The sequence below is a fragment of the Eupeodes corollae genome, chromosome 1 (genome assembly GCF_945859685.1).
Source record: "Eupeodes corollae chromosome 1, idEupCoro1.1, whole genome shotgun sequence".
Taxonomy (NCBI): Eukaryota; Metazoa; Arthropoda; class Insecta; order Diptera; family Syrphidae; genus Eupeodes; species Eupeodes corollae.
The window spans coordinates 185,526,011-185,546,668 of NC_079147.1; the positions used below are offsets into that span (position 1 = coordinate 185,526,011).

Sequence of the window (20,658 nt, forward strand, 5' to 3'; positions counted from 1 at the left end):
GTATTGCCACTGTATCGGATTAACGAATATGATATATTTAATCAACAATCTATTTTAAATTGTCTATCAAGAAGTATTATCTTAGTACCTTTGTATCTATGATTTTAGAATATAATTCTAAGGATTGTTTCACACATATTTTACTTGCCCTCTCCTTTATAAAAGAATAAATACTTAGTACAAGTTTTAGAAACGGGCCAGAAAGAAGTGAAACTACTGCTTACGTGTCACTTCATAACTTAAATCCCAAACGCACAAGAGCCTGACTGTAAACAACACATGAATAGCAATTTCTTGTATCTGTTCGTATACTTGTTTTTTTTTTTTAAACTTCAACGAAATAAATAAACTGAACGTAAAAACTCCATGTTTGCACTGAAAACTTGTAGAACCTTCTACCTACTTATAACATTCCTTCATTATCATTATAAACATGTCTTTATCTATCTATTTGCATAAAGCTGAGCACGCCAATCAACTATTCTTTATCCGTTATAGACACCTGTCTAACTACACAACCAATAGGCGATCGCTTTACAATTTAAACCTACATGTTCTGCCTCTTTCTTATCTTCAGATAATTTATTTTCCATCCTGGTTCTTCTAATATGAAATTAAGATAAAGCTATATAAAGGAAAAAGCCTTGAACGATCTAGTTGAATACACAACAAAATTGTTTTCGTTAAGTATGCTTATAAGTAATTTTCCTTTCCGGGATGAGCTGTCCTGGGATGAGTTGTATCTTGACAAGTCAAATGGAATTTGTTTCTTTGAAGACAAACTTATTTAACAGGTATATTTTTCAATTTTATTTACAGTTGTTATTATAAAAATAGCAGTGCTCTCCAAATAAAACAAAAGGACCTTCAATATCAACGTTATAAAATATTTCATTAAACTTCTAACAACAAACTAACATATTTTATAAAATAAGTATCGATTTTTTACCGTTTGCTTTGTCACAGTAAAAAACGCTTTTTAAATATATGGCCGTTCATAAAAATAGCAGTGCATGACAAAGTACTAGATCTATTACGTAAGGAGTAAGAAAAAATGTAATAAGTTACATGAAAGCATACAATTAGCTTACAATTAGTACTTTGTTGCATAACCATTGTTTTTTATGACTGCTTGGCCTCTACGTGGCATCGAGTCCACTAAAACCTGACAGCTCTTGACTGGTTTTGCGTTCCGCGAATCATGTACTGCTTCTCACAATTCTTTCAAATTCTTGGTTTTTGCTTTATGAACTGCGTTCTTAACATCCTCCCACAAATGTTCGATGTGTTTAAGGTCGGGGTATTAAGTGGGCCACTCGATAACGGAAAACTTCTTCTGCGCAACCCATGATTTTGCATTTTTTGACGTATGTTTTGGGTCATAGTCTTGTTGGTATACCCAAACCAACAGCATTTCCTCTTCAGCATGGGGTAACATAACCTCCTTGAGAATTTTCACATAGTCGGTTGCATCCATTATAAATATGGATAAATAGGCCTGACCCCGTAATATGAAAAGCAAGCCCATATCATAATTTTTCCTCTACCAAGTTTCACTGTTTTTAAAGTGTTCCGTGGATCGATTTCTGCATTTTAGGGTCTTCTCACATATTCTCGACGACCCTTGGATCCACGACTTGGCTTTCATCGCTCCGCAGAACATTCCTCTATTTCTCTTTTGCCCATTTTTTATGCACTTTGGCAAACTCCATTCTCTTTGCCACATGCCTTTTCGTCAAGAATGGTACCTTGCGTGGGCTTCGCACTGGTGAAATCGCTTCAAAAGACGCCTTCGTATTGTGACAACGCTAACAGTCAGTTGAAGTCCATTTCTTTTTTTCCTAGAGCCTATGGAAGGGTTCTGTTTTGCTAACTGAACAAGTTTTCTGTCAGTTCTTTTAGTAGTCATCTTTTTCGGGCCTAACGTATTCGGTTTATTTAGCCGTTTTAAGGCGTCACTGAAAATTTTGCAGCCTTGGATGTTTTGAATATTTTGGTAGGTTTTTCCTTCCAAACGCAGTTTTCTAATAAGTTTTCAAATTTCTTTGGTGCAGTGTCTTGACCGTCCCATTGTTTTTTTTTTTTTTGAGCTAATATTTATTATTTTTTTATATGCTAGTATGTTACAAATACTTAAAACTTTAAATAGTGAAATATTTACTTATCGAAAAATAAAAAAAAATAATTTTTGACACTTTTTACCTATAAAATCAAAACCACTGCTATTTTTATGAACATTCTATATCCAGAGAATTTGTAATAATGCGTATTCACCTGGAAAAGTAGAGTATAACTTCGAGCTGAAAGTCTCTAACATGAAACCGAAAGACGGTTAGATGCAAGTAACATGTTAATTTTTGTTGTAAGAATTTCCTTCATTTGAATATTTGACAATATATTAAAATGTGACCAGCACTGCTTTTTTTATGAAAAAACTGTAGGTACTTTAAACAGACTCTTTGCATACAGGAGCAAGTTCGTGCGACCCAGTCGTGCATTTTTTTTTTTTTTATTTTTATCAGAAAAACTATTGTTTTTAATTAATTTTTAAAACAATGAAGGTTTACTCTTAATAGAGAAATAATTAATTTCTCTTCTCACAAGATTAGCCTATCATTTAAAAAATGGTTGTTTTCCAAAAGTTTGTCAGTTAATTAAAACAAGTACAACTTAAAGTATTTAAATGAAAAGTTTTTTTTATTGTATTTTCTGTTTTGTTTTTATGAATATTACGACTACAACTATTTCTTACACAGTAATTGTTTATGTTTTTTTTAATATTTGTTTCTTTTTTTATTTCTATTAATAAGTTTTATAATGTAATATTAATTCAATTTTGTTTAAACACATTGATTGTAAAACTAAATATGTAGTTGTTTTTGTTGTTGTTATTATTGTTAAACTAATTATTGATGTTTATTGTTTTTTTTTGTAATATAAACTAATATTAAAATATAATCAACTAGCACTAAATATTTGTTTTGTTAATATAGTGTTTTTTTTTTGTTGTTGTTAATTAATATTGTTTAGTTTTGAATTAATAATTAATTTAATATTTAATTTTTATATAATAAAATCATCACCGTTTTTTCAGTAACATATTTTACATTTTAAAATCATCAGTAAAATTGTTGTTCTTTTTTCTTGGTTTCGACTATAAATGTCAATAGTTAATGATAATTAATTTATTATGTTGTTGTTTTTATAACTTCTAATTGTTTGAGTCTATTGAAATTTCTTAAAATATACGAGAAACTTTCAGAATTATAATTGTATTGTTTTACTAAAATTTTACTTTTTAACTTTAAAACAATTTTGTAACTTTTTGTTTTGCAAGTACATTACATATTTAAGTTTATTGATTTTTTCTTAATAATGGTTTTTGCTTTAGTTTTATTGACAAAAAAAAACCAAAACGGATGTAGAATAGTTTTTTAAAATTTGAATAATGGAAGAAAATGATCCCATGTTACCACATTTCGAAACAAAAACACATGCATGCATACATATGTATATTATATACATATTATGTTTCTAAAAATCTAATACAAAATTTTATTGTATTATTTTTATTATTTCTTTAAATTCGACTAACATGTTTTTTTTTTTATAACAAAAATTAAATACACAGATACACTCTAGTCTAGTTTTATGATTTTTGTTGCTTTTGTTTTTATCATGTAAATATTTATGTAGGTATATGTAAAAAATGTGTATGTTCATTTTATATTAATATTGTGTACAAGAAGAAAACACGATCAAAATGTAAACTAATTAAAACTAAAACTACTATCAAAGATAAAAACACAAATTTATGTTCCAAATAGGTTCCACACTCTTAATGGCCGCCTCTGTCTATGCCATTCAACATGCGCGCTTTATTTTCACTTTTAGCTCCACAAATCCACCATGTTGACTAGTTTGCATTTCTTGAGCTCCAACTTTGTGGGCCGTGGTACACGTCATGCTCGCCCAAATATTGTCGACACATCGCCGGTACTTTGCGAATGGGACATGTTGGCATTAGCTGTTGATGCTGCTGCCGCTGCAGCCATTGAATTATTATTTGTCGAAATACTGTATTTTGACGAATGAGCAATGGTGCCGCTTGTCGTCAGAAGTTTCCGATGACTGGCTGATGTGCTCATGGTCATTGATGGCTCAGCATGATGGCTGGCGCCTCCGTGTTGATGATGATACATTCGATGCAAGGAATATTGTTGCACGGATTCGAGATCGGACACTGATGACGTCAGACCGGTATTGGTGATTTTCGATCGAACGGCAATCTTTTGCATGCTGCCGTATTTGTTGCTTGAGGAGATTTTAATGTCGGGCAGGATTGATGTTTGTGGATTTGACGTTGATGTGGTCATTGATGTTCTTTGGCTTTTCGGATTATGATTATTATTATTTATATTGTTATTTGAGTTATTGTTACTGTTGTTGTTGTTGGCGATTGCATTTTGCGGCGATGATATGTTATAATATTTAGTCTGATGAACACTGCCTAATTTTGACACTTTATATGAAGACGATGACGATGATGATGATGAAGTTGAGCTTAATTGTAGCCATTCATGATGGGCTGCCTCATCGGGAGTCATACGCTTCGCGGGATCCCATTCCAGGCAGCCTCGAACGAAATTGACAAATAATCGATCGGAACAGGGCAGAACTTGGGAGAGAGAGCGAGTACCAGGGCGTCGTTTACGCCCCTTTGAGTTTGTGATGCAGCGAGGTTTACCACGGAAATCGAAAAACAAACGACGTCTTGTTGCACTGGCAATTAAGTCCTCTGGAGGGAGACCCAGAATTTCCATAATGCAAGCGAGTTGTTCTACTTCATTTTCACCGGGGAAGAGCGGAAAGCCGGTATAGAGTTCAGCAAGAATGCAACCTTCAAAGAAAAAAAAAAAAATATGTTCATTATAAATCAAATTAAAATGAAAATGTATGAATTGAAGATATTTATTATGATGACATTAAGAATTCAAAAATATTTCTCATTCTTTTTAAGCTAAAATTAGTTGTCTACATGCCACATAATTTAACTTAAATGGTACTGCTGGGTTAGGTTACGTTAAAGGGGCTGCGGATTCAGAATCCACACTCTTAGGCCAAAATAAAAGGCCCATTGTAATATCACATGAATCTGGAGAATTACTTCTTACTAGTCGAACCATTTTGAGCTTGAGCTTTCTAGCTTATAATACCAATATCGTATGGGAAGGTTGCTCTTTAGAAACATGTTTTTTTTAAGGAACTCCATTTTTCATTCTTAAATATCTTATTACACAAGAAATCTTAAGTTCATAACCTTGATTATTTCTTTCTTAATTCCGTTTAATAGTGTATCATTTCATTTCTGTACAGAATTCGGTGCAATGCAAGAAATGACACCGAATACAAACTAAATATTAGGCAAGACAACCATCAGGAAGTCCAATTTTTCATCAACACTTAGGATTTTATCCTGATTCTCTGGAATTTGATTGCAGCAATAACATTTTATATTCCACTCAAAACTTTTGAAGTATATTTCCTTCTTAATTTTGTGCAGGAGACTGGCTGCACGTGCTCCAAATATAGCCTATAGACTTATACAAATATTTGGCCTTGGCACACAAAGTCTTGTCCGCAACAATATTGCAGAAAACATGAGATTAGTTATTTTTCCATATTTATTTTATTTTTGTAAAAAGCCATCATGGTCATCATAAACTGCCCACAGAGCTCGATGGCCCAATCAGCTTAAGCAAAAATATGAAAAACCTCCACACGCCATCTCATTCTCTCAAGGTCGTTGTATTCGGTAGAACCATCATGGCCCCAACAAAACTATTATTCCAGCCTCTCTAATCTGCAGCCAGACTGGCGACTTTCAACTTTCGACTGTCGACACTGATGGCTACAAGCCAAGGAAGTGTCGAATAATTGGAAAATAATTGAACAACTGGATGTACATAGCAGCGTATACTCGTACAAAAATATCCTCTGGTGGCCAAAAAGAACACAAATAAGGCGGAAACTTAAGGATATAAATCTGATCACTCACTCTCATCTGGTAATGGATGTGTCCTTCTTGTTACAATCATCATTCAAGTGTTCTGTTGTAGCTTTTGTGTGTTTGTGTGTGTGACAAAGCCGCAACACAAAAATATCTTAAGGCACTCAGGATAATGTTAGTATCAGAAGTGGGATATTGCAAGCAATGTTTTAAGATGGTTCTTTTTTTGTTTTTTTTTTATATTTTTCTGGTTTTTGTTCTGTTTTGGTTTTGTTGTTTTACATTACATCTTCCTTGACTCAAAACATCAGCTGGAGGACTTTTGTCAACAGAAGGATAAATTAAACGCGTTAAAATGAAAATATTTTAAGTTAAATAATTTGTATTTCCCATGGCCATGATTCTATGGCCCAGTTCAGTCTTTAAGGAAAGAAGGACACAATTAAGGAAAAAAGAGTTATTAAAACAACGCCCCCAAAATGAAATGAATGGTCGCAATAGGAGAAGACAAGTTAAAAGCAGAATGCAAAATAAAAACTAAATGAACAATTTCCTTTTCGCTTAGTTAATGAGTTTTAGTCGTTCGCAATTGTTCTGTCACGAAAGAATATACAAAGATTTAAAAAAACAGTTTTTGTTTCCTTAATCCATTCATTCACACATACAAATAAACAAAACAGTCCTATACTCATACTCATACACACACACACACTCATTCTTTCTTTTTTGATTTCGTATGGCAAATGGGGAGCAATTGTTTAAGGATAATAGGGTGGATTAATTTATTCAAGCTTTTATAGTGCTTTGGTCATTTTGTTTATAAATGCGTAACTTGTGTTCATATTGTACTAAAGAACACATTGTTTGTGTAAGTATATGTAAATGAGATGAAAATAGGTAATTGTTGTAAATGGAACGTGCTTCGTAATTATTACAACGACCAATCCAAACTTTGGGTTGAGGTTGATTAAAGAATAACTAGAGTGAAAGTATTATATTAGTGATGAAACTGTATGCTGCTGCGCCGTTAACTGTGGTGGATAAAATTAGTTTTGAGATGGTGTTGATAAAGTTATTAAGTGTGGCGTTTTGTTTGTGATTTGATCTCAAATTACTTAAATTCTCAAGCCATTTCTTCAAATTCTTCATTTCTCCTAAAGCAAAACTCTTAGTTTGTAGAATTTCTTAATCAAATAGATTAGATTTCAAGATTCCAAGTTTAGAGGGTTTTTGGTGTATTTTACGTAAAAATGTAGGAAATTGTTTTGAAACGGAGCTTTTTTCACAAATAATATAATTTTTTTTGATTCCATTTCTAATATTGCAAAAAACGCTTCAAAAATTTTAAAACCCAGAAAATGAGAGAGGATCTGATATGAAGAATTGTCTTGATTTTTTGACGTAGTTTCTTCGAATGCCTTTTTCGGGAGTCTATTATTACTATCACTATAAGTCTGCATTCCTGACAACATTACTCATACACAGGAATGGTTGAGAGTTGTAAGTCACTAGGCCCTGGTTCTCAAAGGACTGTTGCGCCACCCAATTTATTTTTTTATAAGTCTGCTAACTCGTAGATGATACAAAATATTTTGATCTTAAAGGAGCCAACAAAACTGAAAGAAACTTTTGTGTGGCACTCAAAAATTACGCGTTTAAGAATCTCTTTTCACTTCAAATTCCAAAAGATTCAAAGCCTTTATATGAATAGAAATGAAACGTTCATTATGTTTTTCAATTAGCCATTAGTTTAACAAAATGGCACTTTTGCTTGTTTTCGGACATTTATGTATATTAACGAAAAAATTTAGAAAGTTTCAAATTTTCGTATTTAAAAAATGACAAAAATCTTTTTTCGACTTTTTAACCATCTTAATGTCATGATTAAAAGCTCGAGTTCGAAATTTTTTACGAATTACGAATTCTTGAGACGTAATTGAAGGCGAGGTTTAGGATTTAAAGGAAACTTATTATCGATTTGGAGATCTCTTATTCAAGGTTTCTCTTTAAGAACCTGAATATTTGGTCTTTTTCTTAGAACAAAAATGTATGAAAATAATTTACGAAAGTTTTTCCGAATTTGAAAATGAGTGAAACAAAAATTTTAGTTGTTATTGACAGCAAACCACTTTTTGGAAAATGTCGTTAAATTCCTGCATAAGCTTTTTGGCTAATATGACCCCCCCTGGATCGTCCATTGGTAAAAATTTGATGAATTTGTGCTGCGTTATTGATTTTCCGATTTATATAATGTTTTTGGTCCAGTCCTCTGTTAAAAACAGTACTTTTGGCAAACAAAGTTCAAGGCAGTAAAGCATAAATTTTGTTTCATATATAAAAAATATAATGGGAGTCATATCCATTAACGCAAAACCATAGTTTTGAATTCAAGGGTTTTTCTAGGAAAACAAAAAATGTATCTACAAGGGAGGGGGTCATGACCCCTACGACCACCTCTAGATCCGCCATTGATTATAGGGAATTATTTGCTGTTGTCAGGGAAGGATTTAGAGGTCCAGAGGCCTCGGACAATAAAGAAGCGGAAGCCCATCGCCCCAAATTATTTTCAAAATAAAGTAAACCATTTTTTCTCACTCGAGTTTTTCAATAAATAATTTATTGTGAAACCAAGTAGATTCCTTTAGAATTGAACAAACACATTTAAATATAAACAGAAAACAGAATTATCTAAAATTAAATTTAATTGTTAACGAACGGAACATTTTGAGCTTTTTTCACGAAAAATTGTTGATGATTTCGTTGAAATCTAGTTCTCGGAGTAGGTACATCGTTTTCAATGCTCAAGAAAGAAAGCTTCGATAGACGGTTTTGTCCCATTGTGGTTCGAGGCCTATTTTTTATAATTTTCATTTTTGAAAATGAGCGCTCTGCAGTGCGATTTGTTACCATCAAAACCAAATACATTCTCAATGCAATTTCGAGGTTTGGGAATTTAGCTCTGAAATTTTGATTTTCGAGAATTTGGTAATAAAATGATTCCGGTGATTGATCTGTTCCATAGTCCTTTTCCTTTTGATGAGTCAATCAAAGAGTAAATTGTAAATTGAACTAATGAGTTGGTTCAAACCAAGACTAGGCTCTAAATCATACGGATACACTTTCACTAATGCCTCTGCTGCAGCGTGAAAATTTTCAGCATCCATCTTTTCGATGTGATTTAGGAATCCAAAGAGAAACGGATAGCTGTTCAATCGTTGGGATGAAGGCGGATACTTTGTATTTTTCCTTGGGTGACAGATTTGCGTCTTGTGCTTTCCCGTAATCAAGCGGATTAAACCTGACATTTTTTCATATTCATCAGAATAGAATACTTTTTTGGCTGCTTTACTCGTATTTATCAAAATCATTTTGTTTTGATTCCACGAATAAATTCAATGATTCTAGTGAACGCATTGCCGATTCAAGAACCATTTTCGGGTCTTGCAACATCTTGTTTGTAGCGTTCAATCGCTCAAAAAAATAGTTCCAAATCGGTTTCGAGACCACTCATCTTAAGAAGAAGGTGCGTTGCTTCATTCTTCACGATGTCTTTTTGCTTTTTATTGGAAAATATGCTGGTTAGAGCTTTTTCGATTTCCGAATAGACGTTCACTAAGGCTTTCGTAGCTTCAGCTCGACAAAACCAACGAGTGTCGCTGAGTCTTTTTAAGACTAAAAACTGGCCGCTTTTCTTCTACTTTCTTTATCCGAATTCGGTGCCACTCTGTACTGACTATGAAAAACGTGTACAAATTCTAAACGAAATCAAAGAATTGAACAGCCGATGGACAAATTACCAATTAGTCAATAATAATTGATTTTCCACGAATTGAAGAACACCGATTCTTACCGATTGTTTATATGTACATACATATATATGTGTATATATATATAAGAACAAAAATTGTCGGAACACGGAATCAAATACCCAACCTCCAAGGTTATGAGGAAGTACCATCCCACTCAGCCATTAATCGATAAGGGTAGCGAACTATCCTTGGCAATATTATTTATTTTGCTGTTAGATAATTTTGATTTACCAAACATTGACTTGCCTGCAAATAAAAGCTCGTTAACAAACTCTTAAAATTGAATTCTTATTTAGGTATCTTCTTCTAACGTTATTAGTACCTCTGATCATGGATTAACAATACTGAAAAATGTTACTACTCTTCAGCAATGCAACTACAAATTTTGCTAGTGTGTTCCAAATTCTTATTATGCGCTTCCGAAAAACAAAACGCTTTATTATATTGGTTCAGCATATTTCAAAACCATTACAAAATGTATAAAAATTTCTTTTCAAAATTTAATTGTACAACCTCAACTGTTATATCTGAATGCTTCCAATATCATAACACTTCCTTCAAGACTATAGAAAGCGCTTTAAAAACCTTTTACATAAAAGTTGGACCTATAAAAACCATCTGATACCTTTAATTTAATCTACTTAAATTGGGTAGAACACTCAAACCGCACATCCATCCGTTTCTCGTTAAGAGCTCTTATTTCATTCGTTAAAGATGGCTGGCATTGTAGATAGCTCTTTAGACTGCCGAGCAATGTTCGTTTGATATATTTTTGCCACTGAATCAGAAGAATAAAATGCATATCTTAAAATGTCTCGTCTCCCAGATAGTGTTTTTACGATTTCCTAACCTCGCTTTACTTCTAAGTAGGAATTAACATTAAAAGTTCGGTCAATTTTATTAGCTATTGCACATCCAATTAATCCTTGTTCTCTAATCAAATCGATTTGAGTTTTTTTAACTGTTTAGTTATAAAGATCTAATTATTATTCTTAAATTGTTAGACCAAGAATTTAATTTCACTATAAACAATAAAATTGTTGATTTATTTAGCAATTCTAGTCCAACGTTCAGCTTGCCTATGTATAAGCGAATCGCTTCGCAAGACCCCATCTGCGGCACTGGACAACTTACTCTACCTAACATCTCTTGATAAATTCAGCATATATTTAGAGCTGCAAGCTCTGTTATTCGCCTCAAAGCTTCGTCGCAGTGAACTTAGAATCTATTGAAAAACACACAGACTACACCACCCCCCAACTGCAATTCGACAGAAACTTTCAGATATCTATACCTTCCATATTTTTCTTTGAGGATAGGGCATTCGTAGAAGACGAGTCAGTTCACTTTAACACAGATGGATCAAAAACAAATGAAGTGGTTGGTAGAGGTGTGTACTCTAAACTACTGAAATTAAACCTCGCATTCCGCCTTCCCAATCATTGTACCATATTCCAGGCGGAAGTTTTGGCGGTAAAAGAAGTCTAGTTCTGACTTAAAGACAACGTGATATCAACATCTGATATCCGTATTTTCTCAGATAGTCAGGCCGCTATCAAATCTCTGCTCTTTGTCTCTACAACTCTATAACAGTCCATAACTGTCGATCATCTCTAATGGAGATGCCACCATAGTTTAATATTCACCTTTGCTGGGTGCCGAGCCATATAGACATTCCAGGTAACTGTAAGGCAGATGAACTCGACCAGAACGGTACAGTGCAGCCCATCCTACAACGTTTGGCAAATTCTGGCATATCAATCGCTATTTGTAAACTGTTGCTAGTGCAAGACGCTCTGGAACAACATCACTACGTGTTAGGTCACAAAAAACGTCTGGCTAACACTAGATTTAAAGCGATCAAGGTGCTTGCTATCTGTAAGCAGATCGCATATAAGCTGGATAATAGGTGTCATAACCGTACACTGTTTAGTAGGAAAGTACACCACGCGGCTAGGCGTATTCTCAAATGACTTTTGCAAAAGCTGTATGGATGAGGAACATGCCCTGCTCTAGCTCAAAAACCCAAGAATTACCAAGGAAAATTCTTCTTTAACGATCTAAAGGAGGAAGCCTCAAGATTCATGTTTTATAACAATGGGCCATTAAATTGTCTTAATTGTGTCCGTTTCCATCATGGACAGCCACTTTAACCTAACCTAACATAAACACTTCTAAATGCTCATAAGCTAGAAAAAAATGTCATTGGCTCTAAAAAGTAATTCTACGTTGCATATGAAACACTTTTTTAGCTCCTTAAGCAAATCAAATGAAGAAAAATAAACGACTCAGCGTGGAAAATCAAATTTTTTACGGGGCATGGATGGAATACTGAAGATGTTTTCATTTATTTATTAATAAATAGTGGACTCAGTTCTGTTGTTTTTTGGCGTTTTCCAAAGTTTTCATTTAATGTTAAAATAAAAACTTTATTTAAATGGGGGGTATTGTTGACGCAAGTATAATACCTAATATGTTGTGTTCATATTATTTTGGGTAAATATTATCAGCAATTGTAAAGTACTCCAGTCATTTTCTTAGAGTTTGAGAAAACTCAATCTAAAGTATGTAATTCGAAACGTGGTAATTTTGCAAAAAATTAATGTAGCTATTTCGTTTATAAAATATAATTAATTTTCATGGGGCTTTATATTGTAAAAGCTTTATAGTTCATTATGTAACCTTTCGAAGCATTTTCTTCTCATGTTTTTGGCATATTGAAACCATACAGCTATAAAAATATATGGATATGAATCTTCCCACAAACCTAACGCACTTACAGGATTAAATTGATAACTGTGCAGTGAGGTGTAGGTAAAATCGAAATCAATATGTAAGACATTTTCTTTCACTTCCCTTAACAAACAAACCTTAAAGATTATTAACTTAAAATCTTACGTTTTCTCATCTGAAATTCAATCAATACTTTCTATATAAATTTTGTAACCTTTATCCTCGTTAGAAAAAAAAACAAAAGTAAAATAGATCCCAGTTAACTTTTGGGGCGTTGTAAATATATTCTTAGAAAGTTTCATATTCAATCAAAAAAAGAGAAAATGAAGAAAACTTGGATAAAAACTTTGAGATGGAATCGATATTTTCAATATATTTAAATGAAATATATCTTTTTTCTAAAAATATATCCTCCAAACATGAACACATGTTCGGTTCATCGTATGCTGTAAATAAATTTAGCCCCAAAACACTTTCTCTTGTCAACAATGCCCCCTATTCAATCTTACCCCTAAACATGATCTTAGCGTCATCAATTCAAATTATTTGGGATCCAAAAAGAAAGGCAAATAAAAGCAAAGTCATTCTTTTTTCTTGGAACGTGTCCAAAATTTGCATACCACCCCACCACCTACACAACTATACATTATATTGGCCAGAAATATTTATGAAGATTAAAGTTTCAAGGGTTTCTTTTTCCGTATTACGTTGAATACGAATTTTCCTAATTAAATTTCCTGTATTAGATTGAACTGCAATAAAATTAATGGCAGTCGTAAAATGAAAAAAAAAAAAAAACTCAACCCTTTATGATTTTTCTGGAATGAGAATGAATGTCATTAACGAAAATTTGGAAGATGTAAAATGCAAAAAAAGTGAGAGGGAGAAGGAAAACAAAAAAGTTGAAAAATAGTTCTTCTTCCTCTCAAATTTCAAAGGAAGTTCTTCTGTTCTGTTAAAACTCTTAACGACCAGGTATTCATGCAGTTTTCAAAACGCACGCATCAGCATTTTATATCATATATTCACATGTGAGTATTCATAAGTGCTCGCTGGAATGTCTTATTCAGAAAAAGCTTTTTGTAAATTAAAACTGCAAAGAGCACAGTTTTATTTTTTGTTTTTACTCCGCAAGCATTTTTTCAAGTTTGCTTAACCCTTTGAATGGAAATTTATTTCTATAGTTGCTACGACTTTATTTCTACCTATGGAAAGAGAGCTTTTTTGCTTTTCGAGCATCGCGATAGTTAAATCATATATTTTTTTTTTGGTTGAGGATGGAAAACAAATAAGTTTTAGAAATGCAGAAAAAGAAAAAGTGGGTATATAAGTTTGAATCAAAAGTTTTTATATTTTTGTTTTTGAAAATAAATTAAAAACTTGTTCTAGAATCTTTTAATTTACTCAGTGGGTATGACTGAAGTGTTGTTATTCTAGGATCTTTTGAATATTTATAAAATAAAACAAAAAATATGCAGAAACATAATATACTTGTGAATAATGGCATTAAAAATCCTGTGTGACCTTTTTAATAAAAAAAGAACCAAATGAAAATATAAAGTGTCACTTAGATAATATTTGAATAGCCTGGTCATTAAAACTGTTGACATTTCAAGATAAAATCACCGCTTTTCGTTAAAAGTATTGTAAAATATATTTTCCCGAAAGAACATTTATAGCGGTGGCTTTCTGTGAGCAGTCAAGTCTGATTTGAACTCCAGATTTGTATCAAAAATTACATTACAACGACGGTAGGAAAATCAAAAAAATGGGTCCCACTACAGCCCAAATGATTGGGTCGATCAAGTTCCAAATTTAAAATTATTTTTTTAAACAAATTCGTGTAAGCTGTTTTTTCAAATTTGTTCAAAGTCTAAAAATGACAGTAGTCTTCATTCAAAGTTTTTGGTCAAAAATCGAAAATTCGAATTTACTGAAAAAAGGAGCTATAGATTTTTATAAACTTTTTTCAATTTTTATTTTCTTAACTTGTCTTCTTTTAATAAAAAAATATTTTTATAATGATCCCATCAAAACGTTATTTTTTAAAATTTGCTCAATAACTCAAGAACCAACAATCTCTCAAACTTTTTTTTAATGTTCGATGATCAAAAATGTCTTTTTTAATTTAAAAAAAAATACATTTTTAAATCAAAATTCTATGTCTCGAAAACGGTTAAACATTTTATTATGAAAATAAAAAATAAAATGTATGTACAGTACTGTGCAAAACATTTGGAACTCCAACATTTTTCCTTAAAAAATTGTTAAGAAAACCAAACATCAAAATTCCTTCTTTAGTTTTCTAAGCTCTTTTGATATAACGTTAGAAATGTTGGAAACAAAATTAACACTTTTCACTGAACTTGTTTTTTTTTCATAGCTGGTAAAATTGCTGTGCAAAACACTTGCAACTTAAATCTTACGACTAAATTGCAACCCATTTTCTTACTTTAAGGCAAGGAAATGTTCATAATTAACTATATACTCTTTAGTTTTTATAACGGCTGTATATCTTCTGGGCATTGAAGCTATAGGGTTATAATTAAGCGTTTTTGGAATGTCATTCCACTGCCTCTGAATTCCAGCGAAGTGGTCACTTTTCTGTTTAAAAATGTTGTTCCAAACTCTTATCTTCACAATTTCTCACAGGTTATTTATTGGGTCTAGGTCTGAGGATTGGGCTGGCCTTGGTAAAACCCCAGTCTTTATTTCTGCAATCCACTTTGTGGTCAACTTCAACTTGTGTTTGGGATCATTGCCGTGTTGGAATGTCCATTTCGTAATGTGCATAAGGCAGTATGGTGTGATACAAAGGATGTCTACATAGTTTCCAGACTTCAGTATGCCCTCTACTTGTCGAATTGGTCCGAATAATTGGCCAAAGAAGACCCTTTAGTGTATTTTCGATTAAGCCTCTCACCTCATGACCGTCTGACATTTTTCCATCTGCATCGTGCATATTGAACTTTGATTCGTCAGAAAATAAGACCGTGTCCAATTTTTGGGTACTCCAACTTAGATGAGTTTTTAGAAAAGCCAATCGAGCTTTCATATTTTTTTTAAAAACAAATAGCTCTTTTGCTATTTGAAAGCAAACGCAAGTCAATGGGTAACATAAGTTCAATTTTTGCTTCCCTGGATGAATCCGTGGGTTTTCTTCGGAAGAAATTTGTGATTTTTCAATAATCTTTTACTGTGGTGCTTCGATTCCTTCCTCCTCTATGATGACACAACACCTTTCCACTTTTAATGCCTTTACAAATAGTTGATTTTTGAATGGAATATTTTCTTGAAATTTTTTTTTTCTGATGTTCCTTTTTTGAAAGCACTTACATTTCTGGATTTTTCCCGCCATTTTTAAAGCATTATCTTTTTTTCAATTTTTAAAGAATTTATCTTAAAAATAATCCTAAAAAACCATTTAATCGATCAAAGTCAAGGCTAAATCTATTTAAACAAATCAAGCTACACGTATTAACTTACCAACCTCAAAATAAATCAGATAAAGCGTTATCAAAATGAGACGATAAGAGAATTGGCCACTAGTTGCAAATGTTTTGCACAGCTGAAATTTTGTGGTTTTTGTAAAAGCAGTGCATTTGTAGAATTTGCCTGTGGATCAGTGTTTTAAGATTATGAACAATAAAGTGAAACATAAAAAAATCCAGAGGAATAAAAATAATTTGATTGGAACGACTTTAATATTCACGAAGGTTCGATATTTTGATTGGCGGTGATAGTTGCAAAAGTTTTGCACAGTACTGTTCTAAATAACTGCATACTAAAAATATTAAAAAAAGAGGCTGGGATGCGACCCACACTGATAACTTCCCATCCCGTCTGTCGATTTGTCTTGCTTAAAAGTTTGTCTATATGTATTTTTACCAAATTTGCGCACTATTTTTTGTGGATTTTATTTTTTATGAAAAAACGGACTATTGGATTTTTATCTAAAAATTACTGAATATTAAAAACAATATTTTCTCTGAAATAAAATAAGTTTGAAGCCAATATTTTAAATTTTGGAAAAGCTATTTAAGCCGAAAGTAAATTTTTACCAAGTTTTAGTATTGTTTTTTTTTTAGAGTTTTATTTTTTGTAAAAAAACTGTCAATTCGAATTTTTTAAAAATTTTACCAACTGTTGAAAACAATATTTCTTATAAGATAAAATTAGTTTGAAGCCAATATTTAAAATTTTTGAAGAGATATTTGAGTCGAAAATCAATTTTTACCAACTTTTATACATTTTTTTTCAGGTTTTTATTTTTTGTAAAAAAACTGTCAATTCGATTTTTCTCAAAATTTATCCTAATGTCGAAAACAATATTTCTTATAAGAAAAAATTAGTTAGAACCTATTATCTTAAAGTTTTTAAGAAATATTTGAGTCGAAAATCATTTTTTACGAACTTTTGTTAATTTTTTTTTCGGTTTTTAATTTTTTGTACAAAAACTGTCAAATCGATTTTTTTCAAACTTTAACTGAATGTTGACAACAAGATGTTTTGAAAGGTAAAAGTAAATTAAAGCCAATATCTCAAAGTTTTGAAAAGATATTTGAGTCGAAAATCAATTTTTACCAACTTTTATACATTTTTTTTTTAGGTTTTTATTTTTTGTAAAAAAAACTGTCAATTAGATTTTTCTAAAAATGTTATCAGATGTCAAAAACATTATTCTTCGTTGCACAAAATTGTTTTAGAGATGAAATCATATTTCAGTCGTAAAATTTTGGAGGTGACAAATTTTTTTTTCAGTTTTATTGATTTATAAAAAAAACCGTTATAATGATTTTTTTCAAAAAATATACCTGTTTGGTATCACGTTACAATATATTATATACAATTTAATTCAAGTCTCTAGCGTTTTTGGTTCGTAAGATATTTAAGGTTAACCAAAATTTTCACCTTTTTTTCAAACTGCTATGGTAAAAAAACCACCCACCCAATTTTCTTGAGATCCCTTTCTGCATCTTTCTGCCTTATTATCTGTATAACAAAATTTATTTGAAGTCGATATCTCTTCTGGTTCTTGAGCTATGTACGAGGAAAAAAACGTCGCGAACGTACAGACGTACGGACGTACGGACGTACAAACGTACGTACACACGCACGCACAGACATCTTTCTAAAAATCTTTTATTTCGACTCTAGGGACCTTGAAACGTCGAGAAATGTCAAAATTTTCAATTTGACAAATCGGACCCATTACAATAACTTCCTATGGGAAGTTAAAAAAGGAAAAATTGTATTTATAAGAGACTAATTTAAAAAACCAATCTAACAATTTTCCCTCCCAAAGAAATTAACTGAAGCGTTTTGGTAAATGTCAAATTTTAAGAAATTTACAAACAATTTTAAAAAATGTTGGCATTTTTTAATTGTTTTCTTAATAGAATTTTAGTTTTCGTATATTTCAAAATATTGCCTCAATACTTTTTGACAATTTTAGTAAAGCAGCTTTGAGATCAAAATTTAAATATTCCAAAAACTTGTTTCAAAACTATCATTGAAATGTCAATTCTTTAATAATTCGGTTTGATTTTGAAATAAAATAAAATATTTTGTATTCTACTGTTTGTAGTTTAATTTTGCAGAAAAACGTACAAATGTGTTTTGAAAATCTTCACCATTTTGAGAAGAATTTAAACCTCATTCGCCTTAAATCTGAAAGGTGCTGAAACTAAATGACAGTGCTCTATTTATTCAATTATGACATTCAAACAACAAATCAGAAATAAACTGTAATGGTAAAAGTGGAAGTAACAATAATTTCAATCCTTAATCCGCTATGAAATAATAGTAAACTTGAAGAATCAAGAAAATGTAGTACCTAGGTACTTTTAGAATCTTTTTGAACCTTATGGAATTTAGTCATCACTAAGGAAATATTAAAAGTGGAATCTAATAACATTTTGTTGAAGCTCTTAGAATTTCATTGATTCCTTTCTTTTTATTTTGGTAACAAAATAAGATTGTTGAAACTATAGGATTATGTTTCTGCTTGATTTATCAGACTTGTCAGGACCCTAGAATTTTTTTTTGTCCAAAAAGGCTTATGGAATATATTGCGATTCTGTGAAATCTTGTGGATTCTTGCGAAATTTCTTTAAACTTTTGTATAACCTTAGAAATTTAAAAATTTGTGAAATTATGTGGCACTATGTAAAACCTTGTAAAATTTTTGGAATATTTACTTTGAAATCTGAAATATTGGTGGTTTTTAAAATTCTACGATTAAATTATCAAATACCACAAACCGAAAACGTTATTAAATTTTCTGGAAAAACTTTTTTTGTAATTCCCAAAGACCAAGCATGACCACTATACATTTTGGCTTACCACTAAGTGCTCAACTTCTTAAAACTTCAGAATAATAACCAGAGAATTTACTTTTGGCCAGCTTATCCTTTCATTTCTTTTTTTTCATAACTTAATTGTCTTCAACCATTATAACCAAAACAATACCTTCTGCGGTGTGCATAGGTAAGTAGGTACCTCCTACATATATCTAAAGGAACCTATCTTGTTTCATTTACACCAAAAATTATCCCTAACTGAACAAAAAAAAAAAAACAACGATCCTAAAACATTTAGCCGGTAAACTAAGTCCCACAAGAATTGCCTTTCCATCTCACCGCAGGACTTATGTTAATGGCTGAGAGCATTTGGCTTCTAAACTAATATAAAAACAAAAAACCACATAAGTGTTTTTTTTTTTAAGTGCAGAATAAAATATTTATTCCAAAGATAAAACTTGAAGCTTTCACAAAATCATTATAAATGCATACGAAGGTATACTTTCTGACCGTCCGTCCTCAGTTGGTAGGTTAGGTGCTTAATAGTCGTTACGTTATTGTTCCACATTATATTTTTAAAAATTGAAATTTACACTTTACCTCATTTTTATACAGAAACAAATAAGTTAAATAGAATCAACCATTTGGTTGCATGAACTTGTTCTCTGTTGGGATCAAGACTGATAGCCCTAGACTTCACGGTCTTATTCGTTCTTCCAGTTTTACATTTATGAAACCGATGTAGGCCCCTTGGAGCACATATAAGCTAAATTCTATATCCCCCTTTAACAATAGGCTCGCATTTTTATTTTGCTCCCAAAAATACAAGTTAGTGGGTTTGAGTATGAGTATGATGATAGAGTCCTCGTTTCTCTCATACTGACATTCTGTAAATAATCTCGGCCTGTGGAATAGGATCTGTCATGCTCTAAATAGCCGTGTGTGGAACGAATCTACAGCTCCTTCTCTCAACAATGCCCAGACAAGCAATCACAATTCTAGTTGCAGTTTTTTGTGTTTGTTGTCCTGGCATAACAAACCCTACTCTGACTGAGTTCTGATGAGTTCCAGTTGATAGAATGTATGGTAGTATGTAGTGTCCTTTTTTAGATTGTATGTGTATGAATTCAATTTCAAATATGACCTTTTATTTATTTTAGCATCATTCATAAAGAAGATGATGGTAAAATCAAATTAGGATTAAAAATGTGACAAACAAAAACACAACACAAATAATAACAAACTTACCTAGACTCCACATATCAATGGCAGTTCCGTAGGCTAGGCCCAATATAACCTCTGGAGATCGATAGAATCTCGATTGAATATATGTATAGACTTTTCGATTTACAAAACATGAACTGCCAAAGTCGATGACTTTGATTGAGCTACTGCCACGTTGCTTTAGTAAGATGTTTTCCTATAAAAAAAATATATAGATATACAAAAATACAAATAATAAAGAACCGTTAGGAGTTATTGCTTATTGATATAAATGACATGTAACCATAGGTATGTAAGGTAGGTTGTACCTTCCTACATAAATACGAGTGTTATTTATGTGAAAGAAAATGTAACAAGAATTTATAGGAAAATTTTATGGGAATCTGAGAGGGAAAAGCGCCGAAATTTATAACACTCGAGTTGTTTTTTCTTTCTTTTTATTCAAAGACACACAATAATGATTCAAGTCTTATATTTATGTGGAATGGTGAATCTGGGAATTATTGATATTTTTTGAAATTTATGTATTTACTCGTATCCCACTTCTGAATATTTTGTAACTACGTTGAGGAACGTATGT

General features: G+C 31.8%; 1 protein-coding gene across 1 annotated transcript in view; it reads right to left on the reverse strand.

Annotated features, from left to right (window-relative positions):
- Positions 1–2,727: 2,727 nt before the first annotated feature.
- Positions 2,728–20,658, reverse strand: part of LOC129938364 (dual specificity tyrosine-phosphorylation-regulated kinase 2) — a 111,370-nt gene continuing 93,439 nt past the window's right edge. Inside the window, exons 6-7 of the mRNA XM_056045867.1 lie at positions 20,103–20,274; positions 2,728–4,900 (exon numbers count right to left, since the gene is read on the reverse strand). Coding sequence (XP_055901842.1) covers positions 3,963–4,900; positions 20,103–20,274 — 1,110 coding nt within the window. The 3' untranslated portion in view covers positions 2,728–3,962. The remainder of the gene's footprint in view (positions 4,901–20,102; positions 20,275–20,658) is intronic.